This window comes from Chelonoidis abingdonii, chromosome 4, assembly GCF_003597395.2.
Source record: "Chelonoidis abingdonii isolate Lonesome George chromosome 4, CheloAbing_2.0, whole genome shotgun sequence".
Lineage (NCBI taxonomy): Eukaryota > Metazoa > Chordata > Testudines > Testudinidae > Chelonoidis > Chelonoidis abingdonii.
In genome coordinates this window covers 40,352,505-40,375,957 of record NC_133772.1, presented here as the reverse complement: position 1 = coordinate 40,375,957, position 23,453 = coordinate 40,352,505, and the positions used below count along the sequence as shown (strand labels likewise).

The window sequence follows — 23,453 nt, the reverse complement described above, 5'->3', positions numbered from 1 at the left end:
AAAATAGGTTTCCTTGATGCAAATGCTGATAAGAAGGTATTGGCTCTGAACGGGTACACAAGAAACACAATTTTGTGCATTTCACCCCATACATTACTATGGCCATCATTAAAAAGTCAACATTTGCTAACAGTGAAATCCTAGTATCTGAGACACCACAATATTTCCCTATACATAGAATGGGATAAAACTGCAGTATCTAAGATATCACTGACTGGTAACAGTTGAAAAATGTTGAGTTTTTAATGCAGCTATTTTAAATATTCTTTCCTAAGTGTCAATTTTTTAGCATTTAAGTAGCATGTTGAAATCCTTCATTAAAGGAACCCACACTTGAAAATGGAGCCCACTATATTTTCTTTTAAAGAGAGGTTGGAGAGACCAGGCTGTCCCCAGTGTTAGTTTACTTTAAGAAATGTGCTGTGAGACAAGAAGGGTCACTCTGTAGAAATAGAATGTTAAAGATGTATTGGAAATGCACCACAGAATACCTTCTTCCTCCATTGCTTCAAGTTCACTTACATTTCGTGAGAATGAAAAGGGTTACAAGGAATCTTATATGAACACCACCAAAAAGTGCAATTTCAGGGTAAAATAGCACGAACAATACAAGATTCTGTGGTGATAAATGGACTGGGGGTATAGTTTATTTTTTCCCCAACATAACCGTGTTTTTTTTGTTTTCCTTCAGAGTCCCAGCCTTCCATACAATGGAACCCTGATGGCTGTGTATGATAAGTCTGGTTACTCTCATTCTGAAACATCATTAACTGCTATAATTTACCTTTCTGCAAAGGTAAGAGTGCAATACACAAGTTCTATGCAACATTCCAGTAGCCAGTCTATCAAAGTTAATGTTCAGAGGCATTGCAGGTGTAGTCATATGAAAATCTGGGGAAAGGGGGAAAATAGTTGCTGCAAATGGCAGTGTATTACATAATGGAAAGATAACTTCAAAGAGATGTGTAATGTCACATTAGTTCAGCAAGTTAGGAGTGCTGAACATAGAGTGACCAGTTTTACAAAGTGAAAAATCAGAACAGTGTGGCAGGATGTCTGCTAGGGAAAAAATTAATGAATCTTTTCTCACTAAATATCATGATGACAGTAATAGTTGATTAAAATAAAGATAATTGAAATACTAACTCTCTCCCACTCTGTGGGTACACTGGTTTGCCTGCAAGTCTCAGGAAGTAAAAGGCACTTGGCCTTCAGCCCAGCTATGCAGTAATGACTCAATTAATGTCCAGATTGAGACATTTTTTAATGATGAAGATTAATTGAGAAAAGATGCCTGATAACAGTCGTAAAATAAGTTGTTACAAAGAGGACTCTGATCTATTGTTCTCCATGTCCACAGAGGGTAGGACAAGCAGTAATCATCTTAATCTACAGTAAAGGAAATTAAGGTTAGATATTAGGAGAAACTTTAACTACAAGAATAGTTAAGTACTGGAATAGGTTACCAAGGGAGCAGAGAATCCTGTGGCACCTTATAGACTAACAGACATTTTGGAGCATGAGCTTTCGTGGGTGAATACCCACTTCGTCAGATGCATGTAGTGGAAATTTCCAGGGGCAGGTATATATATGCTAGGCAAGCAAGCTAGAGATAACAAGGTTAGTTCAATCAGGGAGGATGAGGCCCTGTTCTAGCAGCTGAGTCTGTGAAACCAGAGAGGAGAAACTGGTTCTTAGCTGGCAAGCCATTCACGTCTTTGTTCAATCTGAGCTGATGGTGTCAAATTTGCAGATGAACTGAAGCTCAGCAGTTTCTCTTTGAAGTCTGGTCCTGAAGTTTTTTTGCTGCAGGTGATTTTTTTGGGGGGCAATCTTAAAAGGGTTTTTTCTTTTGCTATAGTGTGGCCAGGGAGATTGAAGTGCTCTCCTACAGGTTTTGTTATATTGCCATTCCTAATGTCTTGATTTGTGTCCATTTATCCTTTTCCGTAGAGACTGTCCACGTTTGGCCGATGTACATAGCAGAGGGGATCTGCATATGATGGGCGTATATTACATTGTGATGTGCAGCGTTGAATGAACTGGTGATGTGTGGCTGATCTGGTTAGGTCCTGTGATGTGTTGCTGTTGTAGATATGTGGGCAGAATTCGCATGAGTTGTTTGCACTGACACCACCCATAGTAACTCCCTTCAGAGAACCAATCCATGCAACAACCTTATGCCAACTCTGTTTGTAATAATATACGCCATCATTATGCCAGCAATGCCCTCTTGGCTATGTACATCGGCCAAACTGGACAGGTCCTACGGAAAAGGAAATGGACACAAATCAGACATTTCAGGAATGGCAATATACAAAAACTGTAGAGGAGCACTTTCATCTCCCTGGCCCACTGATATAGCAGACCTTAAGGTGGCCATCCTGCCAGCAAAAAAACTTTCACGGACCAGACTTCAAAGAGAATATCTCTGAGCTTCAGTTGCATCTGGCAAATGTTGACACCATCAGCTCCAGGAGATTGAACAAAGATTGAATGGCTTGCCAAACTACAGAACCAAGGTTTCTCCTCTCTTGGTTTTCACACCTCAGCTGCTAGAACAGGGCTCATCCTCCCCTGATTGAACTAACCTTGTTTATCTCTACTTGCTTGTAAGCACTATATATACTGCCCCTGGAAATTTCCACTACATGCATCTGACGAAGTGGGTATTCACCCACGAAAGCTCATGCTCCAAAATGTCTGTTAGTCTATAAGGTGCCACAGGATTCTCTGCTGCTTTTACAGATCCAGACTAACACGGCTACCCCTCTGATACTTGTTACCAAGGGAGGTTGTGAAATCCCTGTTACTGGAGATTTTTAAGAATGAGTTGGACAAAAACCCATCAGGGATGTCTACGTGTCCTTAATCCTACCTCCGTGTGAAGGGATGGACTAAATAACCTCTCAAGATCCCTTTCATCCCTACATTTCTATGATTCAATAACTCTGTGCCCTCTTCTTCACAGGACAAAATTGTGATTTCTCAAAACGAATTTCTCACAGATGATGAACTCAAGTGGCTGCCTTATAGATCAGGTACAGAACAAGGGAGAACGTGGAATGTGCAAGACTGGATTAGAAATTTCATTCATCTGATTTTAAAATAAACAGATAAATCAAAGTAATTATTTTAAATGATCTAATTTATTTTAGGTGACATCACCATTTTCAGACAGTCCTCCACCCACATTCAAATGTATACCACCTTTGGGCTGGAGCTAATAGTTCAAACTTGGCCAGTGTTTCACGTCTATATAAAAGTTGGACTTCTCTTCAAAGGCAGAACCCTAGGTAAGAAATCCAGCCTTCTCCACATTTCATTATGAAGGAGGGAGGCGGAGAAATTGTGTCTTTTAATGGCCATTATATAATGGATAGACTCTTCCTATGATTCTAAAAAGCTACAATGGAAAGCTATTGTGTGTTGATAAAGAGCTTTTTTCCAGAAACCTTAACAAAAGCAATTGATAGAATTTGAAGTGGCACAGACTAGGCGCGATATAAACACTCTTTTGTAATAATATTGATTTCCCAACCTATCTTCTACAAGGTGTGCTTTGTAAAAGGTAAGAGTGCCTGTGAAACCCTGCCTTGTCCAACATGTACTTTACTACACATCAAAAGAGTCAAGGCACCTATATAGCCCAACCTAATTCATGGTGCATTTTAGAAGATTGCACTGATTATTCAAGAATCCAATGGCTCTCTTGATCAATGGGCACCTTAGGGGATACACGTATTTACTGTGCAGTGCATTTAGCCAAGAATACATATTCTGCACAACTTTTTGTTTAGAATGCTGTAAGCAGCACCAGATCACTGCATATGCAGAAAGAGCAATTTCTTCAAGCTCTCAAAACTCAGCCAAATCAAAGCAAACTTTTACTGGAGCACTCAATTCCAGTGCTCAGTGAGGGCTATATTCCATACCACATTTTAACTTTCTATACCTAATTGTTCTGATGTTAGAGCCATTCAAAAAAAGTGACAATAACTTTTTTCAGTTGGAATTGGGAGAGCATTTTCTCCCTTTCTTTTTATTTTTTAAAATAACTGAATTATTTTTCTCAAAAAAACTTTCCATACAAATTTACCTGAAGGAAGTAAACAGACTTGGTGAATTTTAACTTACTAAGTGAAACAGACAAAGTTATGAGTTATTGAAAAACAGTTTTGTAACAGAAATGCTTAACCCATTTAATCTATAGTAGTCATTACCACTCCAGTTATAATTACTGATATGTTTTATTATTACTGTACAGCAAAGACATATCATTATTAGTGAATAAATGTTCCTTCTTTTTCATTCGTCCCGTGTTCCCCATGTGATCAGGGTTGTGTGGCAATTACAATGGAGACACTACAGACGATTTCATGACCAGCATGGATATTATTGAAGGCACAGCAGCCCTGTTTGTGGACTCCTGGAGATCAGGGAACTGCCACTCTGCTGCAGAGAGGGACACAGACCCTTGCTCTATGAGTCAGTTGAACAGTAAGTCAAATGCCCTGACCTATCAGATCACCCCAACTGACTTGCTCTTTCTGAATGATTACCATAAGCTCATCCACAAGGGAACAAAGGGTCTAAGCGAGAAGAAGAGGACTGTACATCACTGATTCCTTCATCTATAGGAAGATATAGATTTCTGGAATATACTTATATAAGCCAATCTATGACAAGATCTCTCTCTAAAGATCTGACTATGGGTTTGAAGTACCCTTGATAAGTTGGAGGAGTTCCTATTGATACTCTCACTGATATCCTGAAGTCTGTTGAGATCTTAGTCTCTGGCTTTCCAATTCTGTAACGAAAACTAGTATTACCTTCTCAATGAATTAAATAAGACAGACACAGCCACCTCTTTATCTTTTATTCTTGACCTCTCTATTGCTTAACATCCATTACTGTTTCTCTCGTTTAGAAATGTCTGCAGAGACCCATTGCTCCATTCTTACTAAGAAGGGCACAGTTTTTGAGAAATGCCATTCTGTGGTGAATCCTGCTCCTTTTTACAAGGTAGGAGCTTCTGCTAAGGTCTTGAGGTGAGGCAGTGAGAAGCACTACATGATGTGGGAGCACAAGAGGGGCTTAGGACCAAGAATCATTCAAAAACACCTCTCTCCTAGCCAGACGAGGTCTGGTATAATCACAGACTGCTATCCTCTAGTCACTAGGAAGGAGAGGATAGGTTTTTTTCTCACACAGCTAATTGATTTAGTATTTCCCAAGAAACTTCTCCAAATGAACAACATCAAGGTATTTAACCTTTTTGAGCATAGTTTTCCTATCTGTAAAATAGAAATAATGATACTTACACTCAGCTTTGTGGAGCATTTTGAAATCTAAGGATGAAAAGCACTGTATAAGTGCTAAGTATATTTTACTTACATCAGCCACTCAGACAGATATGTTCATTTTCAATTGTTCCATGTAATCTATTAAATGCATTATTTATTTCTGAGCATGCTGATGACTTCCAAACATTTGACCTAACAGAATACTCTGTGTTTGTTTTCAGAGATGCATCTACCAAGCCTGTAACTATGAGGAGACCTTTCCTTATATTTGTTCTGCCCTGGGATCTTATGCAAGAGTGTGTGCTTCAATGGGGCTGATCCTTGTAAACTGGAGGGACACTGTAGACAACTGCAGTAAGTGACCCCAACTAACTCTTAAAAGTTTATAATCAGATGCATATCTATATCATCGCTGCTACCTAGAAAACTCAGAAAAACGTACCTCCATTTGGAAAATTCCAGTGTTTGATATGGAACAAAACTGGGCTGTCTTTGTCCTCTCCTGGGTTAAGACCAGTTCTATTTTTAAAATTCTCTCTAAGCTGCTGAAATATCATTAAGTATCGTGGAGTAGTTTCGGGCACAAAAAAAATCACATTTGTAGATAATTCTACAGAATTCTCATTTTAGGAGTGGTTTGATTTCATAAGGAATGGAAATGCAAAATACTCCCAAAAGTAGGATGGTCTCTGAGCTTTATCACCGACTCCCATGGAAGAAGCATAAAGATGACTAAAGTTACTCATGAAACTATGAGTGCTTCAGCACACACAGCTCTACAGTCATCATTCTTTGGTATCACCCAGAGGGTCAGTTGATTTTCCATCTACGGGAAATCCTGCAGATCCTGAGGATTCAACAAGGAGGTCCTGCAGGGCCTACTCTACTCCCAGAGACCCTCCTGCTCCTCACAGCAAAGCTCGCTAAGGAGCCCTGCTCTGATTGGCTGTACACTCTGAGAGAGGGAAGCGAAGACAGCAGTTAACACTGAAACTGTTGGCATTATATAGTTCAGCACCTTCCCCTGGCTCCAGCACCCCTTTCAGGAAAAATCAGGGAAATGAAGTGTAACTACACTCTTTTCTTCATTTTACAGCCATTTCCTGTACAGGCAATCAGACATTCAGTTACCACACTGAAGCCTGTGATAGGACGTGCCTGTCACTTTCCGACCAAACCCTGGAATGTTATCCTACTGACATCCCTATTGATGGCTGCAACTGTCCTAAAGGTACCTACTTGAACCACAGAAGTGAATGTGTGCGTAAAAGCATGTGTCCCTGCTACCTGGAAGATAAGAGGTTCATCCTACCTGACCAGTCGACTATAATTGGTGGCATTACCTGGTAAGTTTGTGAGTTAAAAGAAATGAACATACTGCAAAGGGAGGGCTTGTTCATGTGTTTGGTTTTGTCAAATTGCAGAGATTATTTTTTTTTACAATAGGCCCTGTAGCCCTCCCCCCCACACACCTTTTTTTTTTTAAATTTGTTTCTCTTTTACCTTGGAAATATTAGGCACATAAAATCTAGTCTTCCCTGAAAATGTTGGAGAAGCACTAGGAGGTATAAGAATTATGTTGCCAGGTGCTGTGCCAACACATAAACAGGATCCCTGCCTCACATTGCATACACTGGTTATATTGTTGCAGTCCAAAGAGTAAGCAGAGGCATGTTGGCTTGTATTCTATTTTGAAGGAACTAGGAGGCACGAGAGGCATAGCTGGAATGTTTGCTTCTTGGAAAAGGATGAAGTCATTTGACAAAAAGCCTGAACATTGTTTTCTTAGGAGGGTATCACATTCAAAGAGGAAAAATTAAAACCATAAAACAACTTGAGCTTTAATTGTCTCATTTAGTAAGGGATGTACACTGAAATATTCTTTTCTTTTCTAGCTATTGTGTTAATGGAAAGATGAGTTGCACTGGTAAACCTCAAGACCCTGCAGGTATGCATTTGGCTACAGTTACCTTCGCCTTCAAAAGCATTATTTTCCCCATGTAATGGAATTATTCCTTCATAACTTTCTGTTTCTCTTTTTTTTTCTGCTAGAAAACTGCAAGCCTCCCAAAAAATATGTGTCATGTTCACAGAACTCAGAGAACAAATATGGAGCCTCCTGTTCCCCTACCTGTCAGATGCTGGCCACTGGAATTGAATGTGTGAGTTCCACATCTTTATGATCACATCTCGGTGATGGAAACACACTGTGAGAGGAAGGATGGAGTAGTGGTTGCCTGAGGCTTGGGAAGACCCACATTCAATTCCTTGCTCAGTCACAGACTTCCTATGCAGCCTTGGGCAAATCTCCTAGTGCCAGATTTTTAAAGATATTTAGATGCCTAGTGGAATTTTCAAAAGCCTCTAGCACCCATTAAAGTCAACTAGTTTTAAAAAAAATTGCACAAGGCACCTAAATACCTTAAATAATCTGGCCCTTAATCTCTCAGTTCCTCATCTGTAAAATGGGACAATAGTACTTACCTAAATCAGAAGTGTTGTGAGAATAAATACGTTTCAGATAGGTATTCTGATACCACTGTAATGGAGGCCATATAAGAACTATTAATAAATAATAGTGAGACAGTGAATCTTCATGAAAATTGCAATACTTACTTAATAAACTGCCCTGTAGATTTCCATGCCAAACAATAAAAGATGATATATCAAGAAATAGATCTTTAAAAAAAAAATTTCAAGTGCAACAAATGTTGACTGATTACAGGAAAAGAGTTACAAATCACAGTATATATTGATATATATCTAACAATATATATATTTCATAATGTAATAAAGGTTTCTTATTAAATAAAGAAACAGCAATTAGTAGAATTATAATGTAACAGACTTCTGGGCTGGAAAGAAACATATATTATTCTTCAATTGTCTGAGCAGCTGGTACCCATGAAATACAACTTTTTTCAGAGTCCCCAGAAAGCTTATTGCCTCAGACACTAGCTATATTTTAAAATGGCAGTAAAACTCGTATAACAGGGCATTAACTTGCACAAGTAAAAGTGATTCAAGTAATAGCATAGGCTGACTCTTAACACCAAATAAATCACGCAAAGCAAAACTGAAGAGAGGCGATAGGTCAATAAAAACAAAATGTTTCAATCCTTTCTCTTTACATTCTGTTCCTTCATGCATCATTTTTATGACTGATGTTGCAATTTGCTGATCTTTCCTAGGTACCCACTAGGTGTGAATCAGGCTGTGTCTGCAGTGACGGTCTGTATGAGAATCTAGATGGAATGTGTGTACCACCTGATGAATGTCCCTGTGAATATGGTGGTATCTCTTATAAAAAAGGGGAAGAAATCCACACCGAATGCAAAACCTGGTAAGAATCTACAAGTTTTCTCCTTGCTAGTAATTTATTTGTCTACACTGTACAAGCAAGGAGCAGAAGAATAGGTAACAGTTGAGGGTCGGAGCTAAACAAATTCTGCCATAATGATAAAGTGTGAAAGTGACAAAACCACAGATAACTGTGACAATGTCTATATCTAAGAGGAAAGGTCGCGGTCTCCTGGTCAGCCACAAATAGGCTATAATGACAATTGCTGCTATCTGCACATCCAGAAGCAGTGTGGGATCCAATAGCACCCTCAAACTATAAGCCGTACTAGAAAAATATATCAATTCTGCCACAATTGAAAGTGCATCTTCTTCCCTATCTCTAGATAGATCAAATGACCCATCGATATTACTTCCATCTTTTCTAGCTACATTCTCAATCAGCAGTTGCTGCCGTTTCCAGTTCCAAACCCATAGGTGCTGAACTAGGAATGCAGGGAGATGCAGCAGCACCCCCTGACTTGAAATGGTTTCCATTATAGACAGGGTTTACAGTTTGGTTCAGTGGCTCTCAGCACCCCCACCCTAAAAATTGTTCCACTACCCCTGTCCACACCTTCTCATTAAAATAACCAAAGGGACAGCAAAATCTGCTTTAGTGACAAAAAGAGCTGTTTATTCAAGGCAATGTAACCTGTCATGCCTCATGTTTTCTCTCTTTTAAAGTAAATTAAATGGAAAAATAGACTTAAAATTTCATCTTTAGTATGCATTAATTTTCACAAAAGTCAGGAAATTTGAAGTTACAGTTCCCATATTAATCATAATTTGACCACATTGCATATATAAACTAATCAATTAAGTTGATACAGCATATACAAAATGTGTGTATGTAGCGATGAGTTTAAAGCTGCATGCTCTTGAAAACTTCCTAACAAGAATTTTCTTCTCACCACTAGCACCTGTACAAGAGGCAAATGGAAATGTGTTCAGAAATCTAAATGCTCCTCAACATGTACCCTCTATGGAGAAGGACATGTCACCACTTTTGATGGACAGCGCTTTGTGTTTGATGGCAACTGCGAATACATACTAGCTACGGTAACATCAGTGCTAGTGCTTCTTATGGCAATGTACTCTTTGCCAAGAAATGGCTTGATTTATGAACTCTGACATATTTAGGGCTCATTTGAAGACCTCATCTGAAAACCCTTTACACACACACAAACCCACGCACCCCTCAAACAAAAAACAAAATAACACTAACCAAACATACTCCCAACGTTTTATATGAAATCACAAAAGACACTAAGAAAATTTCCTGACATACTTGAGTACATGTGGATGACCTACCCACATAGGCATATTGCACCAGCTAGACAGTGTTGTCTAGTGGAGTGTTGTAATTCTTAAAACCAGACAAGCAGGTTGATCATTGGTACTTCTAAGAGTAACACCATGCAAGCGTGCAGTACCCTACTGACTCCCTCCTTTCTCCCTGCAAAAATGTGGTTTCTGAGATGGGTAAAATGCCCAAGCTGCCACAAGCCATAGAATACCCCAGAAGTTGAGGGATGCACATATACAAATTCCACTGAAATGATTTCCTTGATATCTCATAACTGGATTTGAAGCTAGTCAGAGATGAAATTATAGCAAGTTCCACAGTGACTGAGGATATTGTGTGAGAGGCTGGCCTGTCTTGGTGAGAGGCAAACTCCCTGAAGCGATAGTTCAGCACAGTGAATCTTCTTGTTCACTCTGTTACTTTGAACTCTCAAATGGTTAAGCAATTCAGTTTCTCTCCTTTAGGATGGTTGCGGTATGAATAGCTCTCACTCCACCTTTAAAATTGTGACTGAGAATGTCATCTGTGGGAAATCAGGAGTCACCTGTTCCAGGTCCATCAAGATCCACCTTGAGGTAAGAACATCATGCTGCTGTTATCCATCTGGGTTGACCCTCATATCAGTGTAGGAGTCTACAGTCAAGTCTTATAGGGCAGTCTACTTGGTGACCTAGAGCTGTGGAGTAGGGTTTGAAATCCCTAGCTCAGTCTTTCACTTCTCGAAGTTGTGGTCTGTCTAAAAGCCATGAGAGTAAAAAGCCTGGGATTTTATCCTCACACTGGAGAATCCTGCAACAGAAGAGTGTCAGTCATGTTGCCTGAGCCTCAGACTGAAGCCAAGAAGGCAGTTATGTGAAATTAAGGAAGACTCATCATGGTCAGCATATGAATCCTAAAAAAATCCCTGTAATCCAGCTAGTGGGCTTTGGCTCCAATTGCCTCTAGTTCCTCTACTATCTCACTGCTGGTGCATAATAATCATAATTGATTATTCTTATTTTCTCTATTACCAAAGAACTTCCATCCTCCCTTGTAGGTTTGTGGTTCTTAGTTCTGAGGGAACCAAAAGTACATCAATATCAGATTATCTCAGAGTCATGCTTCAATAGCAAACCAAATGAGGACCACAGACTGTTGAGGTTTTGACGAGGGAACTCTCACCACGTACAGTACACACTTGCCACCTGGTTTATTAGCAACAGCAAAGGCAAAATGCCAATGCTTTACTGAAGAAGCTAGTAGCTTCTTTTGCACTTAACTCCTAAATACTTGCTCCAGAGGAATACTATTATTGGTCCAAAAGCAACTGTTGTTGTGCACCACTGCTCTCAGGAAAGATGTAAAAGTACAAGAATGCATGAAAGGCAAAACTGATCAACTCAATATTAGCTACCATCTCTCTATGTAACTTTGCATCTACTCATTTTAAATCATGGAAATAAAACTCTGTGCTTCAGCCTGTTGCACACAGATAAAATAAGTGTGATGGCAGTGTTATATACAACAAAACAATCCATTACAAAGTGCTGTTGCACCCTACACTGACCACGAAACATGGTAGGTTTGTTTCATGTTGATCAAAACTTGCACATTCAGAGAACAGATGCAGGCAGCTGGGGGCAGGTTGGGTTTTACCTTTGCATGGGATAGGTGCAGATGGAAGAAGAGAATAATGTTTTGGCATCATGCACTGCTTTGCTTTCTTACATAAGCATAACATAGGCTACATCTACACCTCAGAAATTATGTTGAGAAATAGACATTCTGGGCACATCTACCCTTAAAACATTGCATTGGCCCAACTGCACTAATGCAGCCACGCTGCTGTGGTGCTTTAATGAAGATGCTCTATACCGAGAAGAGAGTTCTCCTATCAGTGTAGTTAATCCACCTCCCTGACAGGCAGTAACTCTGTCTAGGGGAGAAGCTCTTTCACTGACTTAGCGCTGACTACGTGGGGGGTTAGGTCAGTACAACTACCTCACTCATGTTTATGCTGATATAGGTCTGTAGAGTAGACCAGGCCTCAGGCAGAGATGCTCATCATCTAGGGACTGTGACTCAGCTGAAAATAAATAATTCTCCACAATCAATCAGTTCAGAAAAACAGAGAAATGACAAGCTGTAGCAGCACCCTTTAGTGATTCCTGGTAATGTTACAAAGACAGAAAGGGACATACTGAGAGGTATATTATAACTTACAGGCCAATTTGCTTTCAGAATATGACACTTATACTGGCAGAGGAAACCTACTTTGTATATGGGGACAATCCTCTGACACAATTCCACGTGAAAAAGAATGCCCTTCACCTGATGTTCGATATCATTATCCCAGGAAAATACAACATGACTCTTATCTGGAACAAGCACATGAATATTTTCATCAAGATCTTCAGAGACGCACAGGTAATTCAGAGTAACTTCCTAATATAGTTTCCTTAACTTTCTTTGTTAAATACATTTACCCCCCACATTGAAATCAAACTGCACATGAATGGCAATTGTAACAACTTTCTACACCAGCAGAGGTCTCCTAGAAAGGCCTCTCATAACTACCATCCCTCCTGGAGCAGCTCTTCACTGGAGGCTGCTTATTAGCTGCTTACCCAGCTTCACAACAACATGAATATTGGGCTGATAGCTAATGTGTTGTCCGAATGACAGCACATCCTTTTATCCCTCAGAAGGGCAGGGAAATTTGTACAGGGCATTTGAATTTATTTTGACCTCATAAAGGTGCAGATTATATCTCTTGTGTAAACACTATTGAGGAAGAACTCCATTATTTCCTTCCATTGTTCATTTAACGAGAAAGGCTATACATACAAAAAACTAATGGTATCTGGCACAGTATCTGTAAATACTGTGCCAGATACCGTTAGTTTTTGGTTTGCAATCGCGGATCAGAAACAGGAAGTAGTGCAGATAACAGAAAGATAATTCAGACAATTGGTTGCAATTAGCAAATAGAGGGCAACCTAATATTAACGCTTTCATTTCTTCATGTAGGATCACCTCTGCGGTTTGTGTGGGAATTACAATGGGAACATGAGAGATGACTTTGAAACTCGAAGCAAATACGTGGCAGCAAATGAACTGGAGTTTGTAAATTCTTGGAAGGAAAATCCTATGTGCGGGGATGTGTTCTTTGTAGTTGATCCCTGTAGCAAGAACCCTTATCGTAAAGCTTGGGCAGAGAGGAAGTGTTCCATCATCAACAGCCAGGTCTTTGCTCCATGTCACAGTAAGGTAAGCAAGTTTTTGGCCTTCTTTACACATAGTCTACAGTCTTCCAAAGGATGATCCCCTCATATTTCAGTGTGTACCTTCCTCCTCCCCAGGATGCATCAATGCCACATGCGTGAAATGTATTCTTGCACCTTCCTCACTTTAATCTTTTGTACCTCCTGTTTGTAACATGTCTTCAAGAAGTGAGCTCAAGTGAGAAATGTGAACAGTGTTCATGTGTGTCCGTGCAGGGTATGAAACTGCTGAACTTAGGTGCCTCTACTTGAATGGATGTGTTTTGCTGCCTAATCACATGGAAACTATATATAGCTGTTCAAGTACACATACGGATCTAGAGATAGCCTTCAAAATGTCATAATTTTCTATTGATATTTTACAGTGCCTAAGTTTTTACTAAAGATTACGGTTTGAACTGAAATTGTATTATTGCTGTGCTTATTTTACTACAGATAACTAGAGGAAGAATTCATACTCTTACTTAGCAGAGCAGATTATGTTCTGAATGTTCTCTCTTTACCCTGAGCTAACATCTGTAGTTTAGCCCAGCTAGAAACAGGAAAGAAACTTTATTGACCAATGCATAGGTACAAGATAATCCTGGTTAACCAATTTATTCCTTCTCTCTCAATCAAAGGTATACCGCATGCCTTATTATGATGCCTGTGTCCGAGACTCCTGTGGGTGTGACTCTGGAGGAGACTGTGAATGCATGTGTGATGCCATTGCAGTGTATGCCAAGGCATGCTTAGATGTAGGTGTCTGCATTGACTGGAGAGCCCCAGAGTTCTGTCGTAAGTTTCTTGAACACCTTTAAAAAATGAGGTGATTTTTATTACTAGCTTTTGTTTTCAATTCATTTTACACTTTGTCCAATTATAAAGGGGCTTAAGGGACACATTATTATTACAAGATTAAGGTACATTGATAGGTCAGCATGGGGGATTGCTTGTGTAGCCACTACCCATGTTGTATCTGTTCTCTAGATAAATGGATGACTTCATCCTGTAATGCTCTTAACCTTGCACATTTCATCAGCATTAACCTCACCAGAAACACATTACCATGTCATGGAGAAATGAGGGAGAAAAATCAAGCAGTCACAAATAGTAATCTTGCAATATATTTTCCCTGTTGCTACTGCAGAACTGACAGCCAACTAGACAGTAGAGGGAACACAATATTGTAAAAAAACAAAACAGAAAACCTGTTCTCATAGTTGTGATGAAATCATCTTTGTGCAGATTGCAGGGAAATAAACAGAGAAAGCTGTGTTGGCTGGGGCTCCATAAAGCAAGAAAAATTATCAGCGGTTGTTATATAGAAGAAATTTTATGCATAGGCTTCACAGAGTATTATAATCAAACCTTAGGAGCTATAGTTCTTGATAGCTTCCATTTAACACATCAATATATTATACATTACAAATATCTAAATGCCTACATCTGCCCCTTTTCTTCTGAAAGGAGGAAATTAACTCACACTTCACTAGAACACAGATTCAAATCAGTTCACCCACAGTTGAGGTTGGTGGGCTTACCTTGAGTCACCAAGTACCACTGAGTCGCTTTTTTCCTCCTATTCTGAATCCTTTGAGGAATTACATTCCATAAATTGAAAAATTCAACCTTTCATTCTGTTTTTGCTCTTTTCAGCTGTCTATTGTGACTACTTCAACACACACCGAAAGTCAGGTAGTAAGGGCACCTACAGCTACAATTATTGGAATGAACAAAATTGCACCTGGCATTACCGACCTTGTAATTGCCCACAGCAAAACTACAAATATGTCAACATTGAAGGTAATGATTTCACAGTTTCAGAGTTAACTGCATTTTTGACCACCCTTTCACCCCAGGTCTTCCTCGAGGACACCCACTTATGGTTTCAAGCTCCTAGCCATCATGCGTCTCAGGCAGAGCTCCGTGCCTCTCTCCCTCCAGACTCGAGGTTTAGGCCTGCAATCCCTCTCCACTTCACTGTAATTTCCCAGCACGCTGGACCCAGGTCCAGTACCTGTGATTAACCTTTCTCCAGGGGCTACAGCAGTGTATACCAGTCCGTTCTTTGTCTGGTGGTCTCTGGAAAACCCAGTTTGAATCAGTATATGCAAGCTCACTTTGGTGTGACACCTCTCCAGAGGTGTTTAGAACCTGAGTGATTCACTTTAATCACACATCATTTTTTTGGTTCCTGGAGGAGCTGTGGTAAGCTCCCCACCTGGAGTTGCATACAGTCCCTGGCCTACAGGGTTATATAAACCATTCATTAATTAAATACAATATGGTCCCCAAAGATATTGCATGTGGTTGCAATATCTGTCACAATGACTTTATAAAGCTGAAAATAATAATGCAACAGTTGTCTTTATTGTATTAACCAATGGTTAAGACAATGATGTTTCCACTGGCATAATTTTTGGAGCAGTGGTTACAAAGTCTTGCTGTAGGATGTTCATCTTCACCTTCTCTTACTAATATCACAATGATAAGTAATTGACATAGACTCCATAGTACACTGAGGGCTTTAATGAGCTCAGCCTGTCTTGAATGTGAAGCTTCTAATTCTTACCATATCAAGAGAAATGTCCTTAAGGAGTTTGTAGATGCCACTGGTTAAATGACAGACACAGCTTTTGGGCAAGACATGTTCATTTTCTGTTAACTTCATATTATTATATTGGTACCTACATGTTTAGGAAGAGATGTTATAGAAAACTGCTATTATCTGAGGACTGAGTAATGAACTTCTCTCCACAATCTCCAGGCTGTTACAACTGCTCACACAATGAATACTTTGATCACGAGGAGGGACAGTGCAAGCCCTGCAGTAAGTAGAGATTTATACCATCACTCTCTTTCTCTGCAAAAGCTAGAAGCTTTGAAAATTGAATAAACTGAATACTTCGAAGGACGAGTTTGTTCTTAATACCTATTGGTTAATAATGACTGCTCATCTAAGCACAAATCTCTTCTGTAATAATTGCATTGCTCTACTGCTAACTCGTCATCAGATGATTAAATGAAAACAGGCAACTAAAAAACATCAGGTTGTGAAGTATTGTAAATTCAATAGTAGTTGGAATGCTCACATTGATTTTAATAGCTGTGATGAAAGGTTACCCTCATTCTAAGCTTGAGCATTTATAAACGCCTCAGTGCTCCTGAAAATAACTGGCTCCCTGACACCTTTCCCACAGTGAGTGGAGTTCTGGCACTGGACAGAATCCGGTTCCTAGACTTTATCCAACAAGTTCCTTTTTCTAACATGCCTGCTTTATATTACTTTTGAAAGTGGTTCCCCTATATCACAGTGATGGGGAATCTTCTAAAAATATAGATAGGTAGATAATATTACAGATAGGCCCAAAGCTGCAAAATTTGGATCTGCATCCAGATGTTGGATCCAGGGCCATTTCCATGTTATATAGTAACAATCTTCATTCCAGGCTCCTAGTTATTGGGTCTATACAATCAGCGGAAAATCCATATGTACATTTTCCTGAGAAATAAAGCTATCCTTAAATATGAACATAGTTACAAAGATAGAAAAAGCATGGCCATTAAAACAAAGTACTGATTTCCTCAATATTGTTTGTTTCTACTGAAATAAAGATTTGCAATGAAATGTATAAGAATTGAGCATTTTCAGGGCTGTCTTGCTGATTGTTGCAATTCTTTCATTTTTCACTCATTCTGTAAACTCTCCCCTTTGAAATACCTTCTTAATTTGTTCTCTTTGTTCTCTTTCATGTTAAAACTTTTCTTCTATCTGTACACAGGAGGACATAAGCCCATTAGGACAACCCCTGAAACCTCTACACCTTCAACGGGTTAGTTCTGTAGTCAGTGGAAATAATAACATATTATCTTCCAAATATATATTATTGACTTCTCATTTTCAATAGTAAGCACTTTTTTGTCCTTGTAAGATTATTTCACCTTCCTCTGAAATGCTTAAGATGCAATAATGAAATATATTCTGGCATTATACAAAACTCTCTTGAACGTTTTGTCTTAAATTCAGAAGGAAGTTATAGTGGGATTGTGATTACTGAATGCTTCAAGACATTAGCAATGAGATATCTTTACTGATTAAAATTCAAGACAAGCTGAGGTTGACAAAAGACAATGATCACCTGACTTGGCCTACTGGTATATGAAATTAATCAGTAGTCTCAGCCCAGTTCTTAGTAGAGAGGTGTATGCATCACAATTGTGACTAGTTGGTAGTCTTTAGAGACTAATGACTGATCATGTCTGGCGATCAAACAGTCTCTCAATCTTAGGGCTGGTCTACACTAGGAGGGGAAATCGATCTAAGATACGCAACTTCAGCTACGTGAATAGCATAGCTGAAGTCGAAGTATCTTAGATTGAGTTACCTACCGTCCTCACGGCACGGGATCGACGTCCGCAACTCCCCCTGTCGACTCCGCTACCGCCGTTCGTGTTGGTAGAGTTCTGGAGGCTACAGGAGCTCGTTCAGGGATCGATATATCACGTCTAGATGAGACACGATATATCGATCCCCGAGAAATCGATTGCTACCCGCCGATATGGCCAATAGTGAAGACATAGCCTTAGAAGTGCTCATTCTACATAACAGTGAAGACGCACTTGCCCAGTATGTTAAAGAGATCTAAAGTTGCTGACCCTTACACTTGCGTGGAATTCCTGTGATGTCACTGGAACTCAAAGCAAGTGTATGTCTTTGTAAAATCAAGGCCAATGGAAGGGCGGTGTTGAAAAGATTACAGTGCCAACTGTCCGCACTGTAAAATTCAGAGGATAATAGACAAATTTCCATAGCTCTTAGTCAGCATTATTTATGAATGCTGAAATAACTTAAAAGTATATTGAAGAAAGAAATAATGAATAAAGTTTTTGTGACATCTTCCTACTCTGGGTCATTTATCAGTACATTATTAAGAGGGACAGAAAAGGAGAGATTAGTTAAGTTGTGTCAAATTACAAAGATATTTGTAATATTACTTCTTCCTAAAATAATTTTTCTATTCATGACATACATTTATAGATATTCATTACTAAAAATTATTTCTTGTACTCAATATCCACATTTCTACTATTTTTTCTTGTAGTAACAACAGTACAAACTAAAACACCAAGAAGCACGACTACGGTTGAAACATCAACTACTACCGTACCACCAACAGCCACTGCATCTACAGAGTCCACCATGCACACTATTTTAAGCACTGCACCAACCACCCTATCTACTACAAAAGTAACCATAAAAACACCTATCACAATCAAATCCACTACTCACTCCCTACCAGTAACCACCATTACGAAAAAGACAACACTGTCAACTACCCCAGTCATAACAGTAACTGAGATTACTTCACCAATAACCACCACCAAAACAACCATATCACCAACCTCAGAAACGCCAATCACCCCTACAGTCACAGTCATCTCAACAACTGGTATGTTGTTTTGGTTTTTTTCTCATTACTGCCATTATTTCTAATAAATTACATGTATCCAATTGTCTGCATGTTTAAAAAAAGTACACTATTAAGAAAAACGTGTAGGCTGCAGAATGGAAGCATTTAAAAGTGTGAAAAATGTGGGGTATTGTGTCAGTATGAAATTCAATCCATATTCAAGAAAGACTAAGTTTATGAGAGACACAGGCAGCACCACTAATTTTACCTAGACTTAATTCCCATTCTGTTGTACAAATTGTACACTCAATACTGTGCTCTTTTAAAAATAAAAAAGTTATTCCCTATCCTTAGATTTTTGCAATATATATCATTTATGCCTAGAAAACTGAAAATCTTACCTATTCAAATAGCACTGACGATATTAACAATTAATGTTTTGTTTGTTATATAAATGCCATGAAAGTGAAAGTTTATTGTGAACAGCAGAGGACTCTAATTTCAGTTTGTCGTGCACTAAAATAAATACTAAAAGTAGGAGCATCCTCAACTTGCAAGAACTGCAATTGCAGAGAAAGTTGTGCTCCGCACCAGACTTGGACATGAGCAATGCAGATAGCATCTTAAGGGAATTTAGCTTCTAAAAAATGGTTAGTTACCTGTATTGTAACTATTGTTCTTCAAGATGTGATGCAGCTGTGTATTCCATGTGGGTGTGCGTACACCCAGAACATAGAAGCAAGAGAACTTTGCCTAGCAGTATCTATATTGGCAGCACTTGCAGCCTGTGACGCTAGTCCGTTTCCTGGCTATATAAGGGCAGCACCTCCCTCGCCCTCCTAACTTCCTTTGCACCAAATATCCAGAGCACAGACTGCAGTGCAGAGGGAAACACAGAGTGGGTTGTGGAATGCACATCTGCATTGCATCTTGAAGAACAACTGTTATAATATAGTTAAGCAACCTTTTTTCTTCTTTGAGTGGATGCAGCCATGTATTCCATGTAGGTGACTCACAAGTAGTACTCACAGAGGGTGGGGCTTGGAGTCTATTTAAACAAGGACTGCAGGATTGCCTTCCCAAAGTTTTCATCTTAGCTGGATGCAGTAGCAACAGAATAGTGGTTTGTAAACCTATGTACAAAGGACCAAGTGGCAGCCCTTCTTAAAAGACTGCAGGGTCCTATCAGTCTTTTCCAAAAACAAAACCCAATCATCAAAAGTTAAGTCCATTGGGTGAATTCTGCAGCCATGAGGCCCTCCTCATGATCACATCTGATGCCATAATATTGCCCGAGGCATTTGCCACCTCCATGGATGACTGTAATAAAGTCTTGGCTACAGTAAAGCCCAGTGAAATGAATGCCTTAAACTCTTCTCTGGAGAATTCTGGCAACTTGTCCTCAAACTTAGACATAGCCGCCCAATTAACAAAGTTCTATTTAGAGAACAATGCATTCTGGTTCATGATGCACATCTGGAGGAAATAGTAGAAATAAATCTTCCTCCCCATCAAGTCCATCCTTTTGGACTTCTTGCCCTTAGCCATAGGTTTATACCTTCCCTGTCGTGTCCTGTCATTTTCTGCAATTACCACAAGAGTTAGGGGCCCAGTGGGAGTAGAAACCCTCAAAATCCCACATGGGGGATGAGGTACTGCTTCTCTGCATGTTTTGCTGTGGGAGGCAATGATGTGGGAATGTTCCAGAGGGCCTGTGTTGGCTCCGAGAGAGCCTCATTTATCAGGAGATGGATCGTGTGATGAGTGAAGAATATCCAGTAGCTTATGCAAATCCTCCTGCAGAATTTCAGCCTGGATGCCTAAGATAGTGGCCATATACCTCAGGAAGTCCTGATATGTCTGTAAGTCCCCAGGCATCAAGGAAGAGGAGAAGCCCGGCACAGTAGAGTCATCTGGAGAGGACGAAGAAATGGTTTGCTGTGCCAACAATGAATGCTGTTCTTGAACAGGAACCAGTCGGATAATCCTGAAGGCCCAGAGAGGACAGGTTCAGTGGTCACTTCTAGCTGCAATGGTTCAGGAACAGGAGCCATCAATGGAACTGGCGATCTCGCTGTGAAGCAGGTCAACAAATGAGACCTCAAAGACCAACGAGCATCCCAAGGAGGCCACTGGGCAAATGAATATGGCATTGATGACCAGTGGGCCCTGTCTTGACTGCAGGAACAATGCCAATCTTATTACCCATGGTGATCCAAAGATGGTCTCTGGTGCCTATTGGGTGAGGAAGAAGGGGAGGATGACACCTGGATTTCAAGAAGTCTCGGAGAGTCCCTGTTGACAACAAGAGAGCCATCCCTGATGAGGCAAACAAACAATCGGACTCATCCAAAGTCCAAAATGGGGACAGCATCAGTGATGAAGAGGAACAGGAACTTGGCACCAGTGGTACTGAGCAAGACACACTTCCACCCAGTACTCAAGGAGGTGCTAGGACTGAGATCAACGATAACAAGCTGAGCTCGATAACAAGATCTGCTGCCAGAGCAGTGACTGTGTCAAGGGATGCACCAGCGTTGAGGGGGACTTCTGTGCCAAGCTTGGTGTCAGCCTCAGTTTCATTGTGGGTGGTATGAGCTGCAGTGCCAATGAACCCGGCAGCAATGTAATATAGCTTGAAGGTGCCAAGGGCACAACAGAGAGCAAAGTGGTAGAAACTATGGTGCTGGAAAATTGCTGAACTAGTAGAGAGTCTGAGAGTGAGGGGTAAATCAGGTCTGAAGCCACCTGATATGCCACCAGTGTGGAGACAGTCAGTGCTGGTGCTGACATCATCAGTACTGGACTCAATGGACACTCCCCTGGCCAGAACAAGAGTCGATGGTACAAGCTTTAGCTGATCTCAGAGCAATACTGGGGAGCAGGTAAATGGGCATTTTCTATCCCATGTGCCAGAAGGAGTACAGTGCTGGTCAGCACTCCTCTTGTAAAATGAGAAAGAGTCTCCCTGAGCTCTGGAGTGCTCCCAGTTAGTTTTATGGAACCTCTTTCTCCCTGCACCAGAGGAGGGAGAATGAATCATCTTCCCTTTGTGGGAAACAGCAGGGTTTGAATGTGGAGCAGCAGCATCTGCTAGTTCCCAAGGCAGCAACCAATTACACCAGGGCATGAATGCCAAACCAGGCCTCATAAGCTGCTGCTTCAGTTATAAGTCTCTTGCCACCTGAGTCCTCTTTTAATGATAATAATAGGAGATATACCTATCTCCTAGAACTGGAAGGGACCTTGAAAGATCATTGAGTCCAGCCTGCTGCCTTCACCAGGAGGACCAAGTACTAATTTTTGCCTGAAATCCCTAAGTGGCCCACTCAAGGATTGAGCTCACAACCCTAGGTTTAGCAGGCCAATGCTCAAACCACCGAGCTATCCCTTCCAATCTGTAAGTGACTTACAGATGGAACACCATTCCTTACTGTGTCCTTTGCCGAGCTATAACAAGTATCTCATGTGGGGATCACTGTTCAGAATGCCCCCCCAACATGATGGACAATGCTTGAACTCTATTGGGGGCGTAACACACAGCAGTCAACTACTCTAACTACCACTACACTAACACTAAGCTACACCTGAGATACTACTAACGGTTATCTAAAGGAAAAAAGAAAAATCTCTCAGAAAGCTGAGATAGAAAATATGAAGTCTAGCTGAGGGGGGTGAGAATGAACTGAGTAGGGGTTGGGGTAGTGCAGCCATTATGTAACTAAGGGAGGGGCTAGGGCCACAGGGTATCAGCATTGCCCTATGGGTACTAGTAGGCAGAGTTTTCTGGCTTCAGTGCACTGGGCATGCTAACTTACATGTAATACACAGTTCCATCTACTTAATGAAGAATCAAATAAGTCTTCACTGAGGATGTGTGAAATGCGATTTTTCAAAACCTAATAACATGAACAAATTGGGGCAGATTTTCCAGAAAAATTAAGGTGGATGAAGGCACAGGGAATAGAAAATTTCAGCAAGATAATTAAAGTTGGCAAAGTTATAACCAACTGGAAATAGGGCTTTACAATAGGAGGCATCGGGCAACCTTAAAAATAAGTGGCATTAACAGCTGCACCTATCATTAGTTCATAGTTTGCAATATTGTCAATGTATTCTTCTGTATATCATATTATTACTATTATATTAATATAATATATTTTCTTTAAAAAGCAAAGAAACATACAACTCCACATATGACAACAACCATTACAACACCAACTATTACAAAGACATCACCAACTACTTCATCACCGCCCACTACTTACACGAGGTCAACGAAAACCAGAAAAACTGCTACGCCAACTACACACACGACTGAAACTCTAATAACGACATATCTACCCACAAGCTCAACGGAGAGCACCGCATCAGAGTCCACCACCCCAAGCACTGTAAAAACAACTACACTGACGACAGTTTCTCCAACTACTACGTCAACTAAGTCCACAACGCGATCAACACCAACAGGTAAACAAACCTCCACCATAGGAGACTGAAGCTCATTCATGTGGGAAGTGTATGGTATAAACACAGCATATTTCCTCTTCTGTCTAACTTGCTTTCTCTCACAACACAAAGCTCACTCTTCCAACATATGGCACCTCCTTTTCAAATTCTTAAGCATTAGGGTTTGTGGCAAATTGCCGGTCCTGTTATACTGGGTGTCGTGCTTTCTCTTCTTTGGGAAGGTTCAGGGCGCCATTGCTTGCCTCTGAACCGGTATTTTAATTACACCACTAGTGTCCTTGAGGAGGGGAGGGGAGAGGGAGGGACCTGGGCCCACCCTCTTCTCCAGGTCCCAACCCAGGGGCCCTGAGGTTTGTGGTGAACCACTTGAACT

General features: G+C 40.3%; 1 protein-coding gene across 1 annotated transcript in view; it reads left to right on the top strand.

Moving 5' to 3' along the window:
* MUC6 (mucin 6, oligomeric mucus/gel-forming) overlaps positions 1–23,109 on the top strand; it is a 58,531-nt gene extending 35,422 nt beyond the window's left edge. Inside the window, exons 11-29 of the mRNA XM_075065833.1 lie at positions 692–796; positions 2,972–3,041; positions 3,159–3,296; positions 4,339–4,500; positions 4,931–5,025; positions 5,528–5,660; positions 6,403–6,652; positions 7,202–7,254; positions 7,359–7,468; positions 8,498–8,649; positions 9,566–9,707; positions 10,419–10,529; positions 12,175–12,360; positions 12,964–13,203; positions 13,838–13,994; positions 14,856–15,002; positions 15,967–16,029; positions 19,859–19,874; positions 22,818–23,109. Of these exons, the coding sequence (XP_074921934.1) occupies positions 692–796; positions 2,972–3,041; positions 3,159–3,296; positions 4,339–4,500; positions 4,931–5,025; positions 5,528–5,660; positions 6,403–6,652; positions 7,202–7,254; positions 7,359–7,468; positions 8,498–8,649; positions 9,566–9,707; positions 10,419–10,529; positions 12,175–12,360; positions 12,964–13,203; positions 13,838–13,994; positions 14,856–15,002; positions 15,967–16,029; positions 19,859–19,874; positions 22,818–23,109 (2,622 nt within the window). The remainder of the gene's footprint in view (positions 1–691; positions 797–2,971; positions 3,042–3,158; positions 3,297–4,338; positions 4,501–4,930; positions 5,026–5,527; positions 5,661–6,402; positions 6,653–7,201; positions 7,255–7,358; positions 7,469–8,497; positions 8,650–9,565; positions 9,708–10,418; positions 10,530–12,174; positions 12,361–12,963; positions 13,204–13,837; positions 13,995–14,855; positions 15,003–15,966; positions 16,030–19,858; positions 19,875–22,817) is intronic.
* The last annotated feature ends 344 nt before the right edge of the window (positions 23,110–23,453 follow it).